The sequence below is a fragment of the Balaenoptera physalus genome (genome assembly GCF_965194825.1).
Source record: "Balaenoptera physalus genome assembly, chromosome: 14".
Taxonomy (NCBI): domain Eukaryota; kingdom Metazoa; phylum Chordata; class Mammalia; order Artiodactyla; family Balaenopteridae; genus Balaenoptera; species Balaenoptera physalus.
This window is the reverse complement of record NC_138893.1, coordinates 81,979,370-81,997,237: the sequence shown is the minus strand read 5'-3', so window position 1 is coordinate 81,997,237 and position 17,868 is coordinate 81,979,370. Positions and strand designations below refer to the sequence as shown.

The 17,868-nt window shown below is 47.5% G+C and overlaps 1 protein-coding gene across 1 annotated transcript in view; it reads left to right on the top strand.

Moving 5' to 3' along the window:
* The first annotated feature begins 1,336 nt into the window (after positions 1-1,336).
* LRMDA (leucine rich melanocyte differentiation associated) overlaps positions 1,337-17,868 on the top strand; it is a 1,095,033-nt gene continuing 1,078,501 nt past the window's right edge. Inside the window, exons 1-2 of the mRNA XM_082425763.1 lie at positions 1,337-1,609; positions 7,631-7,731. Coding sequence (XP_082281889.1) covers positions 1,580-1,609; positions 7,631-7,731 — 131 coding nt within the window. The 5' untranslated portion in view covers positions 1,337-1,579. The remainder of the gene's footprint in view (positions 1,610-7,630; positions 7,732-17,868) is intronic.

Genomic DNA, 17,868 nt, shown 5'->3' with positions numbered 1-17,868 from the left:
CTTTTTAGGCCTGTGGGGCCTTTTGTTGCAAGCATTTCCTGGAACCCACCAAGGTAAACACAGCCAAGTCTGTGTTCTTACAGCTCCACTTTGCTGTGTCCGCTCCTCCCAGCAGAGAGAAGGGCAGGCGGGTCAACCCTCAGAGGTCAACCCCGCTCATCGGAATGATGACAATACAGGCTCACGTTACAGTGCGTTGGCACCAGGCCTGAGAGATAACCATGATGGCCACAAAATGCTGAACCACTATCATAATCATCACCGTCAGCTGCACAACCACGGCCTTCTGAGTGCTGTTTAGACCCAAGGACCAATGAAAAGTCCTGTGAACACCCCCTTTGATGGAGATGGGGAGCTACAATCATCAATAGGTCTACTGAGTTGAGGTCTCTGGAATGCTTGTGAGACCTGGAGTCTGGTGCGTGAGGACCCAGTTTTCCCTTCTCTATTTGAATGGTGCCTATACCCATTGGTATGAAGGGAGCAGGATGGAAAGGCTAGTTAAGGCCGGGCTGCCTCTCAGCTGCAATAGGGGACGGCTGATAGTGTGACATTGAATTGGATTCTGGTGATAGCTTTGTGCATCCTGGTGCTGGAGATATGAAGGCAAAAATACTCATGGAGAAAATCAGGGTCCTTTCAGATGAGAACAGGCATGAGCTTCCATTTACCCGTCCCCTGGGCCTAACTTCACGCAGACAGGAGGCGGCAGTGGCTACCCCTCACTTCCAAATGAGGCAAAGGTGTGTGTGGGGAGCTGACCCCATGGATGACTTCCAGCCTCACATTTAACATTTCCCTGTGAGAAGAGAGGATAAGGGACGCCTGAAATTTGGGGACATCATTCAGCTCTTCTTCCCAGGGCGTATTCCTGTCAAGTGGGGTGCTATTAGCTGAGCCAGTGGTTTATTTATAGAAAAATTCAATTCCCTCCTGCTCCCCATGCAAATGGAAACTCCACCCCATCAGGTGTCCTTTCAATCTCTAAACTCCCCTCTTCCCCTCAAAGTTGGGGAGAGGAGTTCCCACCAAGGTGCCCCTCCTCCCTGCAGTTGAGGACAGTTATGTAATCCGGATTGTGACATGGAGGAAAGTCCTGGCTCTCCACACGCCCTTGGCTAACGGCTGCGATGGGGAGCCCGTGATGGGAGACCTCCCTGCTCCCCCATCCCCCAGTGCGCCCCTACCAACGCGCCAGGGCTCTGGGCATGAGATGGGGGCCGCTATTCCTGTTGCCCTGACCCTTCCTGAGCCGTAGGGTCCTGGGGCGCCCGGGGGCGGGGCACGGGGAAGCCCGGCGGTCTCGCCAGTGAGTCGGGCGCAGGCGCTGCGGGCACCTGTTGCGGTGCGCGGGGCGCTGAACAAGGCTCACCTGCGCGAGGCCCGGCCCAGGGCGGGCGGCGGGCGCACAGCTGAGCCGAGGTTCCGACGCCCGGCCTGCGCCTCGGGCTTCCGCCGGGTCAGCTGACCACCCAGTGCGGAACTAACAGCCGGCCCGAGCTGTCCGCCGCCGCCGCCGCTGCGCTCCTGCTCCGCGCTCCGCGCTCCGCACTTGGTGCAGCGCGCCCGCCCCGTCGCCATGGCTGGGCTTGTGGTCAGTGGAGCTCAAGTAAGTCCGCTGGGGCCACCCCGCCCCCGCCTCGGCACAGTCGGTCGGGGGAGGGAGCCCTGGGGTGAGCGGCGTCCCGAGGTTAGACGGGGCCCCCTGCCTCACTGCAGGGGGCTGCGTCGGCAGGTGGGGAGTGGGTCCCTGCCCAGGCCTACCCGAGTTTGGTGAGCACAGGCTCGGTTTTGCGCCTGGCACACCTCCTGGGTGGGAGGAGGGGGGAAGGCCCCCAGGTCGCCCGGGTCCCCTCCAGCCCCGGCGCCCACTGACCAGGGGCCAGCCCGCGGACCTCTCCGTCAGGCCGAGTGGGTAGTACCCACAGCCCACGGTACTTTTCCGGGCCCACAAAAAAGTTTTAATTCTTTCATAACCAGAAAAAAAAACCTTGGTTAAAGAAACGTTTTAATATATTTGTCTGTACACCAGTGCAGTTGTAGAATATAAATTGTAGCTATGGGTTCCCCCCCCCCCATTACGCCATGGAGGAAGGAATCTATGAAAGACAGTGAAAATCATGATGCATCCCTGCAGGCGCTGGGTTGGGGGGTTCTGCTGCAGACTTGCTTCGGCTTCTGACCTTAGGCCCCTAATCAGAGGTGGGTAGAAGGCTACAGTTCTCCAGTTTTATTTCGGCACCTGATTTCTTTAACAGGCGTCCATGGGGAATGGCAACACTCCAGTTTCAACCCGAGGTGATAGACACCCAGCTTTACTTGCTGCCAGCCCTGTAGTGAAGCCTTAGGTGTTCTTAGTCATTGCTGGAGGGATGGACTCAGCCACTGTGGGGACCAGGTGCCTTTTACTTGCTGGAGAAGCCAGGTGTCCCTTTTAAACTCTGATTAAGCCAGCCCTCCTCCTTCCCACCTTTCCCTGCACACCCTAGAGAAATGGTTCTGAGGTGTTGAAGCTCTCCCCTTGGATTGCCTAAGGCAGGTAGTGTCAGGCAGAACTAGATTTTGAGGTTACTTTTGGGCTAAGGGAAGGTTTCCCCTTCTCAGAGTTCAGAAGGGAGCAGGCCAGGGAGGTACCAGCCTGGGAAAGAGGTTAAAATGATGCATCTTATTTAGCTGGCAGGGAAAAGGGGCTTTCTGGGAGTTAACAAGGCTGCCAAGGGAAGGGCTGGAGGAGAGGGCCTCTGCCCAAGCAGGGTCCCTGACCCACCAGAACCTAGGTCTCTGCATTTCAGACCCAGGATTCTCTGGGTGTAGCTTCTTCCAGCTTCATGGAAGACTTGGCAGTGGGGCTGCCCCGTCCTGTGCCTCCCTTTCCCTTTCTCTTCCCCTGTTTCCCAAACTTGATTTTTTCTTTTTGCGCCCCTTGATTTTAACACATCTCAGACTGCCCAAGGGCATTCACTGACCTGTGAGTGAGGCATTTTGGGTCCTTAGGGACAGTTCTAAACAGATGGAGCTGCCAGGGGAGGAGCTAAGCAGGCAGGTTGGGGAAAATGCCCTTGGGTCATTAGTGCCCCGTATTCTAAACCACCTAGATCAGTGAATCTGAGTGGTGGCCCTGGGGTTAGGGTCTTTTTAGCATTCTCCCCCTTGCAGCCATTATAAGATATAGCACCTTGAATGTGTATCACATGGTACTTCTCAAACTCGGGATCCTTATAAAGGGGGGAAAAAACCCCACTTGCCGTGAATCCACAGTATTACTGTTTTTATTACAATATTGCTTAAGTATACAAACATAAAACCAGATAGAACTTTTTCTAAGTTCATATTTAGAGACTTATAAGCCCCCAATAAAGGGATGGCTTAAGTGTAAAGATGAAAACCGTAACACCCATAAAATAAACACTTTAATGAGATGGGTGATGTTTTGCTGAAACTCGGTCACTGCTTTCAATGCTGTTGTAGGCTGACGGCCATCGCCCTGGGTTTGAGGAGTTGCACAGACCTGTAACGCCACACGCTCGGGGATGAGGTGGTCCTCCCTCCACTTTTCTCTGTAAAATCTTTTAGCATGGATCTGACTCCATTTGGTCTTCTTTTGGCTTGAGTGCATCATTTATATTCAGTACGAAAGCCTCAATCTTCCTTTTCCACTAGCTTAGGATAATTAAAGTAGTGGCATTCATACAACTGCAGGTATAAATGCAAACTTGAAATTTGGGTACTGAAATCTCATACCCGAGAGACACTGGAATAAGAAACCCCTGCCACAGGGATATTGGTCTGATTCAATAACTATTTACCCAGTGGCCACTAGGTGCCCAGGACAGGGCTGTGTACTTTAAATATGTTAACTTACCTCATTCCTCAATTTTAACTTACATTACAGGGTAATATGTGACTCATGGGGCTGTTTAACCAGGGTTGACTAGTTAAGAGCCAGGTGGTAAGCTTTTAATAAATGTTAGTAGTTACATTATTCTTAACACCTTTGGAGGTGGTTAGTTTTTAACTAGTTTATAGAAGAGGAACAGACTCCATGAGATTGTGACCCATCCAAGATAATACGGTTTGTAAGTAGCAGCACAGGGACCCAAACTCATGCCCAGAGCTGTTTCTACTCTCACAGAGCTTCCAGTACTGTGAACTTAAAATTAAGAATCCCTCACCCCTGGGTGGGGGCAGGCATCCTAAAATAATCTCCTCTCAGTCTGGCTACTACGGAAAAGTTCAGGAGCCAGACCATCCCTACTGCAAAGAGAAACCCTCAGTGTTCTGCAGTTTGGTAATTTTCTGCAGCTTCTGCTCAGAGGAACTGGCTGTGTGTACATGTGGGTATCCCGCCAAGACATTCTTGTTTTTCCGTCTGGTGTTCCTCTCTATAAGGGTCTTGAACTTGATATGTTTTCATTTCCCTGATAATGGTGTCCTTTTCTGTTGTAATTCCACACAGGGTAGAGGTCTTGGGGTGCCTATTACATAAGGCAGGCAAACTAAAAGTACGAAACTTTGTTCTTCAGTTCACTCAAAATCAAGATAATTGACTAAATGCAATGACTTCTCATTTTGGATGGGCTCTTCTGTGCCATTTAAGATCTCTTAAGCTCTGTATCCCTTCTCTTGTTTGGTGAAGATGCAAACTATTTTTGATCTGGCTCTTCTGGCTTCCTGTTTTACGTTAGGTGGTCCCATGCTCCAGAAAGTTTCCTGACATCCTGAGAGGTAATGTCTTCCACTCAGGAGCACTTCTTTTTTTTTTTTTTTAACTTTTTAAAAAATTGTATAACTATATATACATTTAAAAAAAATTTATTTCTTGATTTATGGTTGTGTTGGGTCTTTGTTTCTGTGCGAGGGCTTTCTCCAGTTGTGGCAAGCGGGGGCCACTCTCCATCGCGGAGAGCGGGCCTCTCACTATCGCGGCCTCTCCTGTTGCGGAGCACAGGCTCCAGACGTGCAGGCTCAGTAATTGTGGCTCACGGGCCCAGCTGCTCCGCGGCATGTGGGATCTTCCCAGACCAGGGCTCGAACCCGTGTCCCCTGCATTGGCAGGCAGACTCTCAACCACTGCGCCACCAGGGAAGCCCCAGGAGCACTTCTTAAATAAGTTTCTCCTCTCATTATGAGTGTTGGTTGCAGTGCCTGGCAGTGACTGCTTGCTGCTTTTAAGCCTTTTCCAGCCAATTTGAACCCTTCAACACGGTTGACTTAGCTCACATCTCAGAAAGCTTCCAGTTTACCATGAGGGTGGTCTAAGCATGCAGATGGCTTATCAAGTTGGTTTTCTTACTAAATTTTGGAGACTTGGTCTTCATCTCTGTGGAATAGGAGCAAGTTGTGCTTTGTTTAGTTCTCTTGGGATATTGCGCTGTTAAGACCATGGAATAAAACAAGCTGATGGGAGTCTTGTTAGACATGTTGTGAATGATCCGAATGCTTCATGGTGATAGCTGTCCTTGGTGTTTGTTTGCTCTGAAGTGGAATCCTACAGAAGAAAAAGGGGAGCAAATATCCCTCTTTCCCCAGGCTCTGACACTCTTCTGGGGCCTTCCACATGGTGTCATGAGGTAGTTCTAGACCTTTCAGCTAGGAAAACTCATTTTGAAGCCGAAACTTGATGATAGATGCACCACTGGATTTTGTTGTTGAAGAAAATCCACATCCACATGTAGATATTTAAGAATTCCATGGCCTGCATGTTGGAAGTCCTTATTCCTGGTGCAAGGTGTGGTCCAGGCTCTATCATTAAGAAAGATGTATTATAGTGGGCAGGCCTCTGGAGTCTTAGTTTCCCTGTATAAAACATGAGGGGTTGTGATTGAGTCCCTACTAAATTTAGTCCTTGATGACCCTATGAGGAAAGAACTCAGTTCCTACATTGAAAGCTCAGCCTCTCTGCTTCATATATAGCAGAGGTCTTGAATGATTTTGATGTGTACAAGATGGTGGTTCATTTTGGGTGAAAGGGATGGGTTTTCAGGTGAGCACCTTGGGCCTGGGGACCAATGTGAACATATAATACTGAAGAAGCTGCTGATGGAGTGGACATTTGAGTGATTGAAATCCCTAGATTCTCCAGTCTCTCCTTAGTGTATAACTTCCATCTCTGCTTGGAAGCAGAACTTAATTTGTTACACAAGGAGTTCTGAAGAAAGATGGGTCTCGTGTAGAAAGGGGAGAGATTACCATATTTAACTTACAGCTCTTTAGTTTCTAGCCTGTATCTTCCTAAGTCAAAATAATTTTATTGGAGTCAGCTATTTTTCTGTCCCTTATCCCCACTTTGTCTCCTCCAGGAATGAAGTTACTGAAGGAGAGTGAATACACGATGTTGTATCATCAACAATTGGTCCCCATTGGATAGGACAGGGTTGAGAGATGACCTGAAAAATTGAGGGTGCTAGGGTGCAGCGTGACTTGTATTAGATTGAGCCATATGAAAGTACTGTTGTGTAGTTCTACAATGATCGAAATATTAGTAATTCATACAGTTTAACCCAATACCTGAGGATGCAAGAAGGCCACCATATTCTTGTTCTCAATTAGGAATCATAACTTCCCCACCCCCCTGGACACCTCTCTCTCATTCCAAGACATCCTTGTCTGTATGTGTAGAAGAATGAGGATTTGCAGGGGGAAAGGATCAAGGCTACAGCCACGAATTTCTGCTGAGCAATTGAAGGTAGGGTCCTTTAGTGGGAAAGCGTCACGTACTGTGACCCACTGGCCACCTGGTCACTGGTTTGTCTTACTGGTTTTGGAATTAGTTGCCAGTCCTTCCTGCAGTGTGCTATCTGTAAAAGTGAGTTTCAAAAACTCAGTGCTTGGAGCAGTGAGAAAGCCCTCTGACCTTGTCACAGTCAGAAGTTTTGGGATCAAATTTCAGTTCAGCCTCTTAATGTTTGGGCACACTCTAGGTAAATAATAATAATAATAAAATAAGTAAAAGAATGCCTGAGGGAACAGCTCTGCAAGCAGAGTGGGGTTGATTGCCAAAGGATCCCTGGAGGACAGAGTCTTGGAAGCTCTGGCCACCCGTCATTGCCCCGTCGCCTTGAGTCAGCTTCGTTCAGAGTGTGGAGGACATCTTATACACGGTGGAAATAGGATGGGATTGGCGGTCTGGGGAGGTTTTCTTGTCCAACCCTATTTGTTCCAGCACCCTGCAGGTTGAATGCTGGTAAGTGCATCTGCTGTGTCTTTTATGAGGTAATGTGCATCACAGGGTATTTGGGGGAGGGTGGGAGCAGAGGAGGGGAAGCAGGAGAGCCAGAGGGGCAGCTGTTGGGAAGGCCCCTGAGCAAGAGGCTGATTGCTGTGATTATACCAGCGTGCTCTGACGTTGGGTTTTTTTTTGGGACATCTGAATCAGGCCAATTTCAGTCCAGTTTCCATTGTGCTGGGATTAGTCTCCATCATGCTAAGTGTACCAGCAAAGGGGAGCTGTTGGCAGTCCCTGAAGCCCCCAAAGCTGATTTGATCAGGAAAACAGCCACACGTGGGGCTTCTCGTGTGTGAAGCGTGTGTTTCAGGTTGCGGAAGCAATCATCGGATCAGTGACGCGGGGCTGTGAGCAGCTGGGTGATTTCCGTTGGCCACAATTGTTTCTGTTCCATTTAATTTCCAGGTGTCCTACATAGGCCAGGACTGCAGAGAGATTCCAGAGCACCTCGGCAGGGACTGTGGACATTTTGCAAAGAGGCTTGATCTGAGCTTTAACCTTCTGAGGTATGTAACCTTCACGAGACGCAGACCAGGCCTGGGAGGCCCAGTCCCCCTGGTAACGGCCTGCAGATAAAAGTCAGACATCCCAGCTCTGCATAGGGTACAGGGCTGTGAGACCTGTGGAACCGCACCCCAAAGGTTTGACTCTGCTTCACGTGGTTCTCTGCTCCCCTCTTTGCGCCGATGAAAAAGCAGCGAGCGTGAGCATCTTCGGTCCCACATGTGTCACGAGAGGGCTGTCAGTGTCACTTTGTTCTTTTCCTTTCTCACTGATGTCCGTGCAGACGAGTTAGAATACTCTTGGGGAGAAAGTGAGGTAGAACCAGCAAGTGTTTTGGGGGTGTTGAGGAATGCTTTCCTGGATAACTCCATCGCCCAAAGATTTGCCAAATCCCAGGTAGAGTGTTTTTGTGTGCTTTTTTTTCTTTGCCTTTTTATGAATTGGAACTTTAAATATTTGTGATGATGATTTCTCCCAGATGGTATTTCAAAGTAATTCCAACACTGTTGGCATGGGGTAGGTGGGAGGGAAACTTGAACAACTGTTCCAAACTTGGCAGAGAAGGTAAGTGTGATCGTCTGTATTATTCCAATGGAGAAAACAGTTATTTCATTTCTTCCTAAAAGATTTTGAATTGCGACTGGCTTGGGGGCTTCGGGGAGGGAGCTAGGAGGTTCTCGGAAAGCAGGTATCAGTGGGACAAATGGGCAGGGATCTGGGTGGTGACTTTTCCTAACGAGGTGGTTCCACACAGAGGTTTTTCCTGTGTCCCCTTGAGAGCCATGCTGTCCTGTGAGGGGAACAAACTGTCTCAAGGTGGAAGGAGGGGTGAGGAGCTGGAATCCCAGCCCAGGGCTTCTGTACTTTCCTGCTTCCATGCTGCGGAGTGTCTTCTGAGTCGGGACACTTGGGAATTATGGATTCCAGGGAAGATGGACAAAATTCAGGGCTTTAAGGCACCAGAGGGGACTTGAAGCTAAGCCAGCAGAGCTTCTTGGGCTGGTGCTCAAGAACTCACAGCTGAGATGCATGGTCTCCAGGGAAGGGGCGTCCAGGTAGTTGTGTTGGAAGAGAGTGGGCGCTGTGTGCTTTCTCTCCCTGACTCCCAAGGGGTTTGTATGCTTCTGGAGAGATGTGGAAACTGAAAAGTTGCAAAGTAATAGAGTGATGAGAGGATGCCAAACAAACGCTGACTCTAAAGAAACAAAGGATGGTTTCTGGTCCCTACCCAAATTGGGGACAGAATACACAACCTGGACTGGACAGTGCCTGAGACACGGGCGCCCCTTAAATAGCTCCCCAGGACAGACTCAGGCAAAGGGTTCCTTGGGGCATCGGAAGGAGTTCTTCCCATGTGACCGGCCTGCAGGGGCTTGGGGCTCTGTGGCTCGGGCAGTGGCTGCTTTGCTGCTGGGAGCCCGGATGTGGGTTTGAGGAGGCTGGGCCCTGTGAGGGAGCGTGTCAGCGGTCACAGGTCACGGGGCTGGGCTGCCAGCTCTGAGGAAACAGCCGTCTTTGTCATGCTCCGGGCCCTGCCTCCCTTTGGCAAAGAAGGGGCTGGAATCCTGGGAGGTGTGTGTGTGCCGAGCGAGCTTGGTGGCGGGCGAGAAGGGGCTCTTGGCTCTGAGGGGCTGGATCTAAAAGGATTTATCACGGGAAATGACGGGTCCTGGAGGCAGGAACATTTTGTGAGAAGGAGGTCGGTGGAATAAATTCAGAGGGAGAGGAGTTAAGATTTGTATTAATTTTTGTTGCTGTTGAGGAGACAGATTTCTGTAAGTGTTGAGTGTGAGGAGTGACCCCTTCTGGTCGGGAACCTGTTCTTACCCCTGTTGTGGTCAGTGTGTGGGTTATAGCTGGGTTGGGGCAGGGATGAAGTCTAATGGAAGGGTTTATATTAGGACTTATAAAGTCTCCACAGTGGAGAAGAGTAACCCTGGCTTGACATGGTTATGTTGGGATTGGCTCATCTTTGATGGTCTTATTAACCTAACTCGGGGGCGAAGGGAGGTGGCACTGTTTATCTTGGGTGTCAGAGGAAGATGCAAGCTTACTCGGGCCCTGGTCTCTGCCTTCAGCTGGATAAATATTCAAAGACGACTTAGATGCCTAACTAATTTCTCTTAAAAAAATGGGGGAGGGGGAGAGAAGGAGGAGAAGGGAAGAGAAAGATAATAAACTTACCTTCCAAATAGACGGGAATGTGACAGATGTCACTAGCCCACCAGCCTGCAGGGATCATCATACCCAAAGGAAATACTGTGAATCCCCATCCCACCTTCTGTAGAAGGTTTCTTCCCAGCCCTGACTTACTATTTCCATGGAATTTGGGGGAGCATATCACCCTGTATTTGCTCTCCACCTGGGTTCACCATAGCTCCCTATTCTAACTCTCTGCTCTGTCTGCTGTTCTGCCTCTTGGCAGCCTGTCTGGCCCCACTTGGGACACCCCCTTCATCTCTCTGAAGCCCAACATAATGTTACTGTGTATTATGCCAGTTCAAAGTGTGCTGGGGGCGATAGGGTGGTAATTGTTGGACGCAGCAGGAGACACTTTGGGCTAGCATTGTTCCTGGAAATCTTCTGGGTACCCCCTTGCCCTAGAGACCTTCTCCTTGGCGATTCCTCTCATTAGGATCAGGTCTCTTGCATGTGACCAGGTGCCCCTCTTTCCCAGCCACTTTCTCTGCTTTCCAATGTCACTTATCTTCTTTCCAGAGCTGCCTTCAGAAACACAAAATTCTTCTTACTCTGTTATATTCAGAAAAATCACCCCCCCTCCTTTTTATAGAGCATCTGTGCAGGCTTCCTTTTGTCATCCGAAGAGTTATATCCGGGTATTGCCTTAAATGGATGAGAGCCACTAATACAAATTTTGCTAATCTCGTAAATCACAAAATCAGCTGCAGTCTGTTTGTGCTTTAGAGTACAGCTTGTTTTTAGGCAAGGAGTTCTATTTATTCATTTCAAAATATTTAATACGTTCACATGGCACAGTCTTTAGGAGGAACAAACATGCAACCAGTGAAAAGAAAGTCTCCTTTACACGTAAGTCCTTTTGCCTCCTGGTTCCCATCTGCACTGCTAACTACTGGTAGTTGATTTTTGTCATCCTCCAGAGATATTCCGTGCATATACTAACATGAGAATTTCTCATGTGGCCAGATTTATATTACTTCTTGCCAAGATGTTAGTTAAAACGGAGGCACCAGGCTTCAGTTAACCACTTGTGATAGGGACATCCTTCTCTGTTGTCTATTAATTCATAGCCCATCATCGTTGTTAATTTCATTCATGAAAGTGATGTTTCTGCTGATTGTCTCTATGGCCACCTGTTCATGCTGGAGGGGAGTGTGGTTATGGGTTTATAAGCTCTGACCTTTTATTTTTTCTTCCCGTTACACCTTAGGGTCTTGTCTCCTGCGTTAACTATGGTGACTCCATCTCTACCTCAGTTGGGTTGTCCAGTAGTAAACTATGCAGAAAGTCGTGGAAGTTGAGACTGTCTTGCTTCTATGACTCTGTCCTGGAGGGAGTTAAAGTCACTGGCCAGTATGTTCTCTGTCGGGTTGGAAAGGGAAGCAAGACAAAAGGTCCAAATAAAATTTCTGGCTCCCTTAAAAGACTCAAACATTCCTTACCTGCTCTCTCAGCTCAGACCTCATTCTTCCTGTTATGATGAAAACCAGGTGAACTGCAATGACCGTGAACTGGGACCAGCTCTCTGGACATGATTCTCAGGTGTAGGGTCCTGCCATCCCCCCTTTAAAGGGCATATTAGGTAATAGCCAAGAGGAGTGAAGTTTTGTCCCTTAAACTTAGATGCATTTATGATCATGAATCCAGTGTTTACATCTGCATGACATTGTACTTTAGGTTTTATTTTTTGAAGACAGTCTTGTAAATAATGAAACCAACAATGATCAATTTAGAAATCTTGAAAAACACAAAGGTATGACAGAAACCCTCTTTCTCTCAAATTTTCACTGATAATCTTGCCACCCAGGAATCACCATCGTTAACATTTTATTGTCTTGGAGTTTTTCATAATGCCAAATATTTTTTAAATGACGCTGTTGCTTACATTGTGTTGGAAGCATATTCCCATCTCAATAAATATTACAGTTTTTAATGGTTTCTTATTTCTTAATGTTGGACATTTAGATTGTTTCCAGATTTTTACTGTTATAAATATCTCTGTTATAAATTGCCTTGTAATGCTCATTGATGAATGTCTCTGATTAGTTGTTTGGGGCAAATTCCTGGAAATGGAATTGTCAGAGAGCCTTGATACAGATGGCAGATTGCCTTAAAGAGAGGTTATACCGACTTCTGCTACCAGGAGTATTTGAATATCCATTGTCCCAAACTCTTACTTGAACTCGTTTTTGAGGTTTTCGTATTTTACTTTACTTCTGTGATCAGTACAGAGAGTCCTCCGGTTCCTTGATCGAGGCAAAGAGATCTTGGTAATGAGTTGTTCCAGCTTTCATTTTCCTTCTCCCCTGACTGGGAAAGGGCAGTGTTCTCTCTGGTGGCCCTTTTCTCTCCCCCAAGGGCCTTGAGTGGGTTGGGTGGGTTGCCTGCTGAGCCTGTGAACACAGTGGGCAGAGCAGAGCTCCCACGGCACACGGTGATAAGCACATCTGTGTCAATCTGGCAATAAAATTGAGAGGGCTTAATTGATCTATGGCAACAGGAAGCTTACGTTTTAAAAATCATTGGCAGTTGTATCTTACTTAGCATCACTCTGATAAATGTACTGGATGGGAGAATTGCTTAGGAGAAACTTTCTTAGGTGGGAGCTTGCTGCTTCTCTGGCTTTGTCCAGGATGACAGTGATGGGCTGGGGAGTTTGGGCAGCTCCAGTAGAAAAAGAGTGGCCCTGTCCTCCCTGCCAGGCAGTGAGGTGGACAACTGGTACACTGTCAAATCTTCGAGGGCGGACATACCACCATATCTATGCCTATTACTAACTGCTGGACAAAACTGGGCCTGTTAGCTTGCTGCTCAGTTGGGAAAATGGGCAGTGTAATGAAAGGAGCCAAGGCTTTGGGGTTAGGCCACCCTGGCTTGAAATCTTAGGACTGTCACTCACCAGTTGTTTAACTGGCCTTGGGCTAATTACAAAAATGTTGAGTGTGTAACTGTGTGTAAAGTGCCTAACAAATTACCTGGCACATAATAGGTCTTGAGTAAGCAGAGCTATGGTTAGTGCTTAAACATGGCGCTAGTGAGGCTAAAAACCAACTCTTAGGGGCCCTCCATAGGACCATTTCACTCTCTGGTAGTCATTGGGGTTCCTCACAAACATTCAAGATTTCCTCTTTAAGTATATGGCATGTTTGCACATCTTTGCACCCTTTAGTATAACCAGTGGCAGAAACTTGAAGAGCCAGTGCATAATTTGCCACTTTCTCTTCTGCTTGCTGTGGTCATCAGTCTTGGGTTCTGACCATAAATGACCAGACCCCTTGCTGACCTATGTTGGATATAGATTGTAAACGAGAAATTTATGTTACAAGACGTGAAGTTATTTAATGCAGTGTAAGCTAGCCTGTTCTAACTGGTACAATTACCTTAGTTTTCCAGCTGTCTGACATTGCATAGGCTAAAGCCCACTCATCTTGCTCACATTTTTCATCCTTCCCAACTGGGAGCGTTCCTTTGTTCATATCATGGTAGGAATGAGTAAGAGAGAGAACTCCCCGCCTAGACTCATAGGAGAACAGCTCGAAGGTCATGTTCTGTTGGTGTTGGGTCTTCATCAAACTGTTTCTTTGCAGTCAGGGGCCTTGTTCATACTTGTTTTCAAAACCCAAATGTAGTGGTCTTACTTGGGGAGCTCACTGATATCGGGGTTGGGTTGGCAACAGAGCTCATCATGTTGGTGAGACTTGAGAGGAAGAGATGATGATGGGAAAGATAGGCTTTAGGAAGAGAAACTGTTAGTGAATTTTCACAATAGTTCTAGGGCCTTGATAAGCCCTGAGTGATTCAAGGAGGCGAGGGTCTACGTATGTTGGAAGCAGTGTTCTCTCTGATCTGGGCAGTGCTATGAAAAGCACCTTTTTTGTTCCAAGAATATTATTGGCCATTCTAGTGTCTCTGGCTACCAGCAGAACATACAGTCAAAAGGTGAAGTGGAAAATGACCTGGCAGGTAATGTTTGATGTCTCGATAGCAAGACTTTGATTTCCTTGACTTATGACTCTTTCTAGAGTGACCTTTGTGACTGTAGAACCACCAAAAACAGTTTAAAGGAAAACAGGAAGGGAGGGAAGGAAGATGACCCCAGGGAGCAGGTAGGAAGCCACTGTGAGTGAGGTTTATGTGGTACTTTGCTGCCTCCCTCCCCCAAGAATGTCCTGACTTCATGGATTTCTACCCTTTGGCCAGAAAATAGGGTATTGAGCCACAGAGTGTAAGACTGAGCTGGGGCAGTGGTGGGCCTTTGGAGCGAGTTGACTGAGAGACTGTGGGGCTTTCCTGAGGTTCAGCTTTCTCATAGATGGCGATGTTCCCTATGACTCGCAGTGTGGTTTAGAAAGGGCTTTCATAAACCTCGTCTCCATATTTCCTACAGTGTTGCCTGCAGGATCAGAAATTCGTACACTTGTTTAGTAATGCCTTTTATTTCTCATCTCACCCGTTTAAGTCCTTCAGAGCCTTTGGTTTAATTTTCCTTTTTTTGTAAAGTTTCTCCCTCTGAGCCGTTTGGAACTTGGGCCCCCCTCTCTACCCTCTCCCCCTGCCCTGCTCTCTGCTCTGAGGTCATTGCGCATGTGGTGGTGATGTTGTCTATTGTCAGGGTGGCTGTTGGAAGCAGGGGTGATTTTCGGGAATAGGGGGAGAGACCGGCGAGTTTCACCCGTTCAGACTCTCTACTCACTGGCCTTCTGTCTTCTAAACCATGAAGTTCTATCACAGTGATGGCGGTGGGGACTCGACTAGCATTTAGTGGGTGAGGCCTGGGGTGCTAAATGTCTTGCAGGGCATGGGACAGCTTTAGACCAAAGAACCCTCCCTCCCCCACGCCAGCTGCACCCTGAGGAAGACCTCTGAGTCCTGTAGGCGAGAGCTGGGGAATGGCTCCCTTCACGAAGTAAAGCAGCCTTGCAGATGAGTACCCAGAGGTGACTTGCTCGGCCCTGCAAAGGAGCCCAGGGACAAGGAGTCAAACAAGTGACATTAGACATCATGGTTTTTTTCCTTATTAATACATGAGCAATATTATAGAGCACTTGCTACATGCCGAGGCTGGGCAGAGCACCTACCAGGTGTTAGCTCGTTCAGTCCTCCCAACAGTATTTTCCGATGTAGCCACTGAGGCCCAGATAGGGGTAGAAATCTCCCCCAGATCACAATGATGGTTAAATGCTGAGATTAAATGGCCCTGGTGGTTTGACTTCAGCTTTGCAGTTACTCTAGACTGCTTCTCATGGTATAAATCATTGCTTTCTTTGTGCGAGAAGATGGGTGGTCATTTCCAAGCCTATACTTCCTTGGGGGCAGGGGAGTTTGTTATATAAAATCACGAGCAGCCTGTGGAGTTCACGGAAGCTGGGTCAGAGTGGATCCTGCAGCTCCAGGTTGGAGACCATAGAAGCCTCAGGGTTGTCTCTGTTGCATTTCCTTCTCTCTCCAGTTTCTCCCACACCTTCCTGATGTGCAAAGTTTGGTGGCCTCGTGAGGCCTGGGCCAGCTGGGAGTTGGGGGTTCCCAGAGACCTCCTCCTCTGCTTTTATTGCCCCCTCTGGGTTACGAGGCACGGCTCAGATGGTCACTGTCAGGGCAAGAAATGGCTCAGCATTTGCCATGGCTCTACTGCCCCAGCCTCAGGATGGGGAACCTTGAGACGGATGACTGCATGCATGACTTTTGATTCTGGAGGGAAAAGAAGAGGGTGTGTGTGTGTGTCCATGTCTGTGTCTGTACTTGGACATGTACTCACTAGCATGCACACACCCACCATGTGAAAAGCCTCTTTCCTCTTGTCTCCTTGGGGACTGCTGTGCTGGTGATTTCAGCTGTTCCCTGCCCCTTTATGATGAAAGGGGAGTGATGATGCATTTTGCTGGGTGTCTGTGTTTAATTGCAGGGATGTAGTAACTACGAATTCTCCCTGGCCGAGGCTTTCCTAATAAAAGCTCTCTCCTGTCCCAGCTGCTTTCTCTTCCCCTTTGCACTCACACCCTCATCACTGCCACAGCACAAGGTCACTTAGGATTGTAAATGAGGAAGAGACATACACACACATGCTCAGGTTTCCTTTTAGAGTTTAAAGAAAAAAAGACACCCCCTCCTCCAGACCCATCATTATGGGGATCAGCTACGTGCCCCCCACCTTTGCACCACCTCCCCTAAGCTCCTCTCTGAGTTTATACAGAACCCAATTTTTCAGTCTCTTGGGTGTCTGCTTTTTCTCTGGTTCTGAAGAAATAAGAGACGGGTAGAGCAGGGAAGACCGACAAAAGAGCTTTTTTCTTTTAAAAAAAATCCCAGACCCATTTTTGAGATAAAGCAAGACTTACTAAAAACAATAGGAGAGGAGGGTGGGAGAGGGGGTGTTAACCCCCATACCGCCTAGTTTCTGCAGCTGGAGAAATGTTTTAAAAAAATGCACCATTGTTAAAACTTTTTTTTTTTCCCTGATGGATTTATTTATAAGGTAGAGAAATATTTTCCCCATAATTGGGTAACTCTTAATAGTAGCAATTGCATATTTATCAGTGTGAGGGGCTATTATTAATGTAACTGTCAGACCCAAACACATTTCTGCATTAAATCCATTTAGTATGTGCATTATTCGGGCTCGAATGTCACCGGGACATCAAAGCCCCGGAGGCATGGAGAGCTCAGTGCCCTGCTGTGGCTGCGGAACAGGCCCTTGATCAATAAATGTAACATGTTAATGCAGAGCAAATAGAATAAAAGATTTCTTTGACAAGACATGAAAAATCACCTTGTGGCAGCTGGCATGTGATGCCGTTTCTGGGGAGACACTAGCAAAGTTGATCTGACAAGTAAAGAGGAGAGATGATGGTTGTAAGGTGCTTTTGTTTCAAACTTCTTTCTTGACCTGTCAGGTTTTGAAGGCGCCTCAATGGCTCTTTTTTGTCATGTGAAAATTGTAGTCTTAGGTAGTTATGAAGCAGTTATCTCTTCTCAAATTGTGAATGCTGCTGTTTAATTGATTCACTTAGCATTTGAAACTGTCACGCATTAATAATTGCGAAATCCTGTAGATACGGCACGAGTGTGTCACGCTTAAATGTGTAGTTATCAGAAAATTAATATCCTTAATGAACCGGTGCTTTCAAACTAACATTGCATGAAATCTCTTTTGCCCTTTCATTTGCCGAAGCCACATCCGCCAGTTTGCCGAGAATCACCTCTCGACAGTTTGCTTTCTTGATGCCCGACAAATGCCAGCTTTGCTGTGGGTACATCGCCTGCTCAATGACAATAAATATAGTAATTATACTGGAGTTAGTAATTAACATAATTGTAGTCAATTACGACAAATACAGTGCAGAGCTAAATAAATGAGAGGGGAGAAATTAGCAAGCTAATTGATTTATCTTTACTTCGCTTTCTATTACAACTGGCAGGGCTGTTTTTCTTGGGGAGGGGGAGGGGAGGGACAAAACAGCCCCACAAGGATTGTTTACAAGTAACTGATTTTGTTTTGAAGTTGCTTTGTCTTTGACATATTATTACGCATCACCCCCCACTCTGCTTACAAGGAGGAAAAAAGGAAAGAAAAAGAGAATTTAAATGTCAAGGGAACATTTTGTTAATTTAACTACATCAAGCTGAATGCTGCAGCTAAAGGAAGACAGGATTTAGCTTTTGCTAAGGCTTGAGGAGTTAAGTTGTCTTCTCGGCTATTGTCCTGGTAAAAGAAAGTTTGAGAGAGAGAGAGAAAGTGTGTGTGTGTGTGTGTGTGTGTGTGTGTGTGTGTGTGTGTGTGTGACAGAGAGAGAGAGTTCGAACTCTTGTCTCCATCAGCTAGGAGGTGTTTTCCTGGATGGTACATTTTGGGGTTATATGTGCCGCTGGCTTGGGGTGAGAAGTGGACATATTTTACTTGGTTCAGCCCCACTTGATCTTGTTACGCCTTCTTCCCTGGGTAC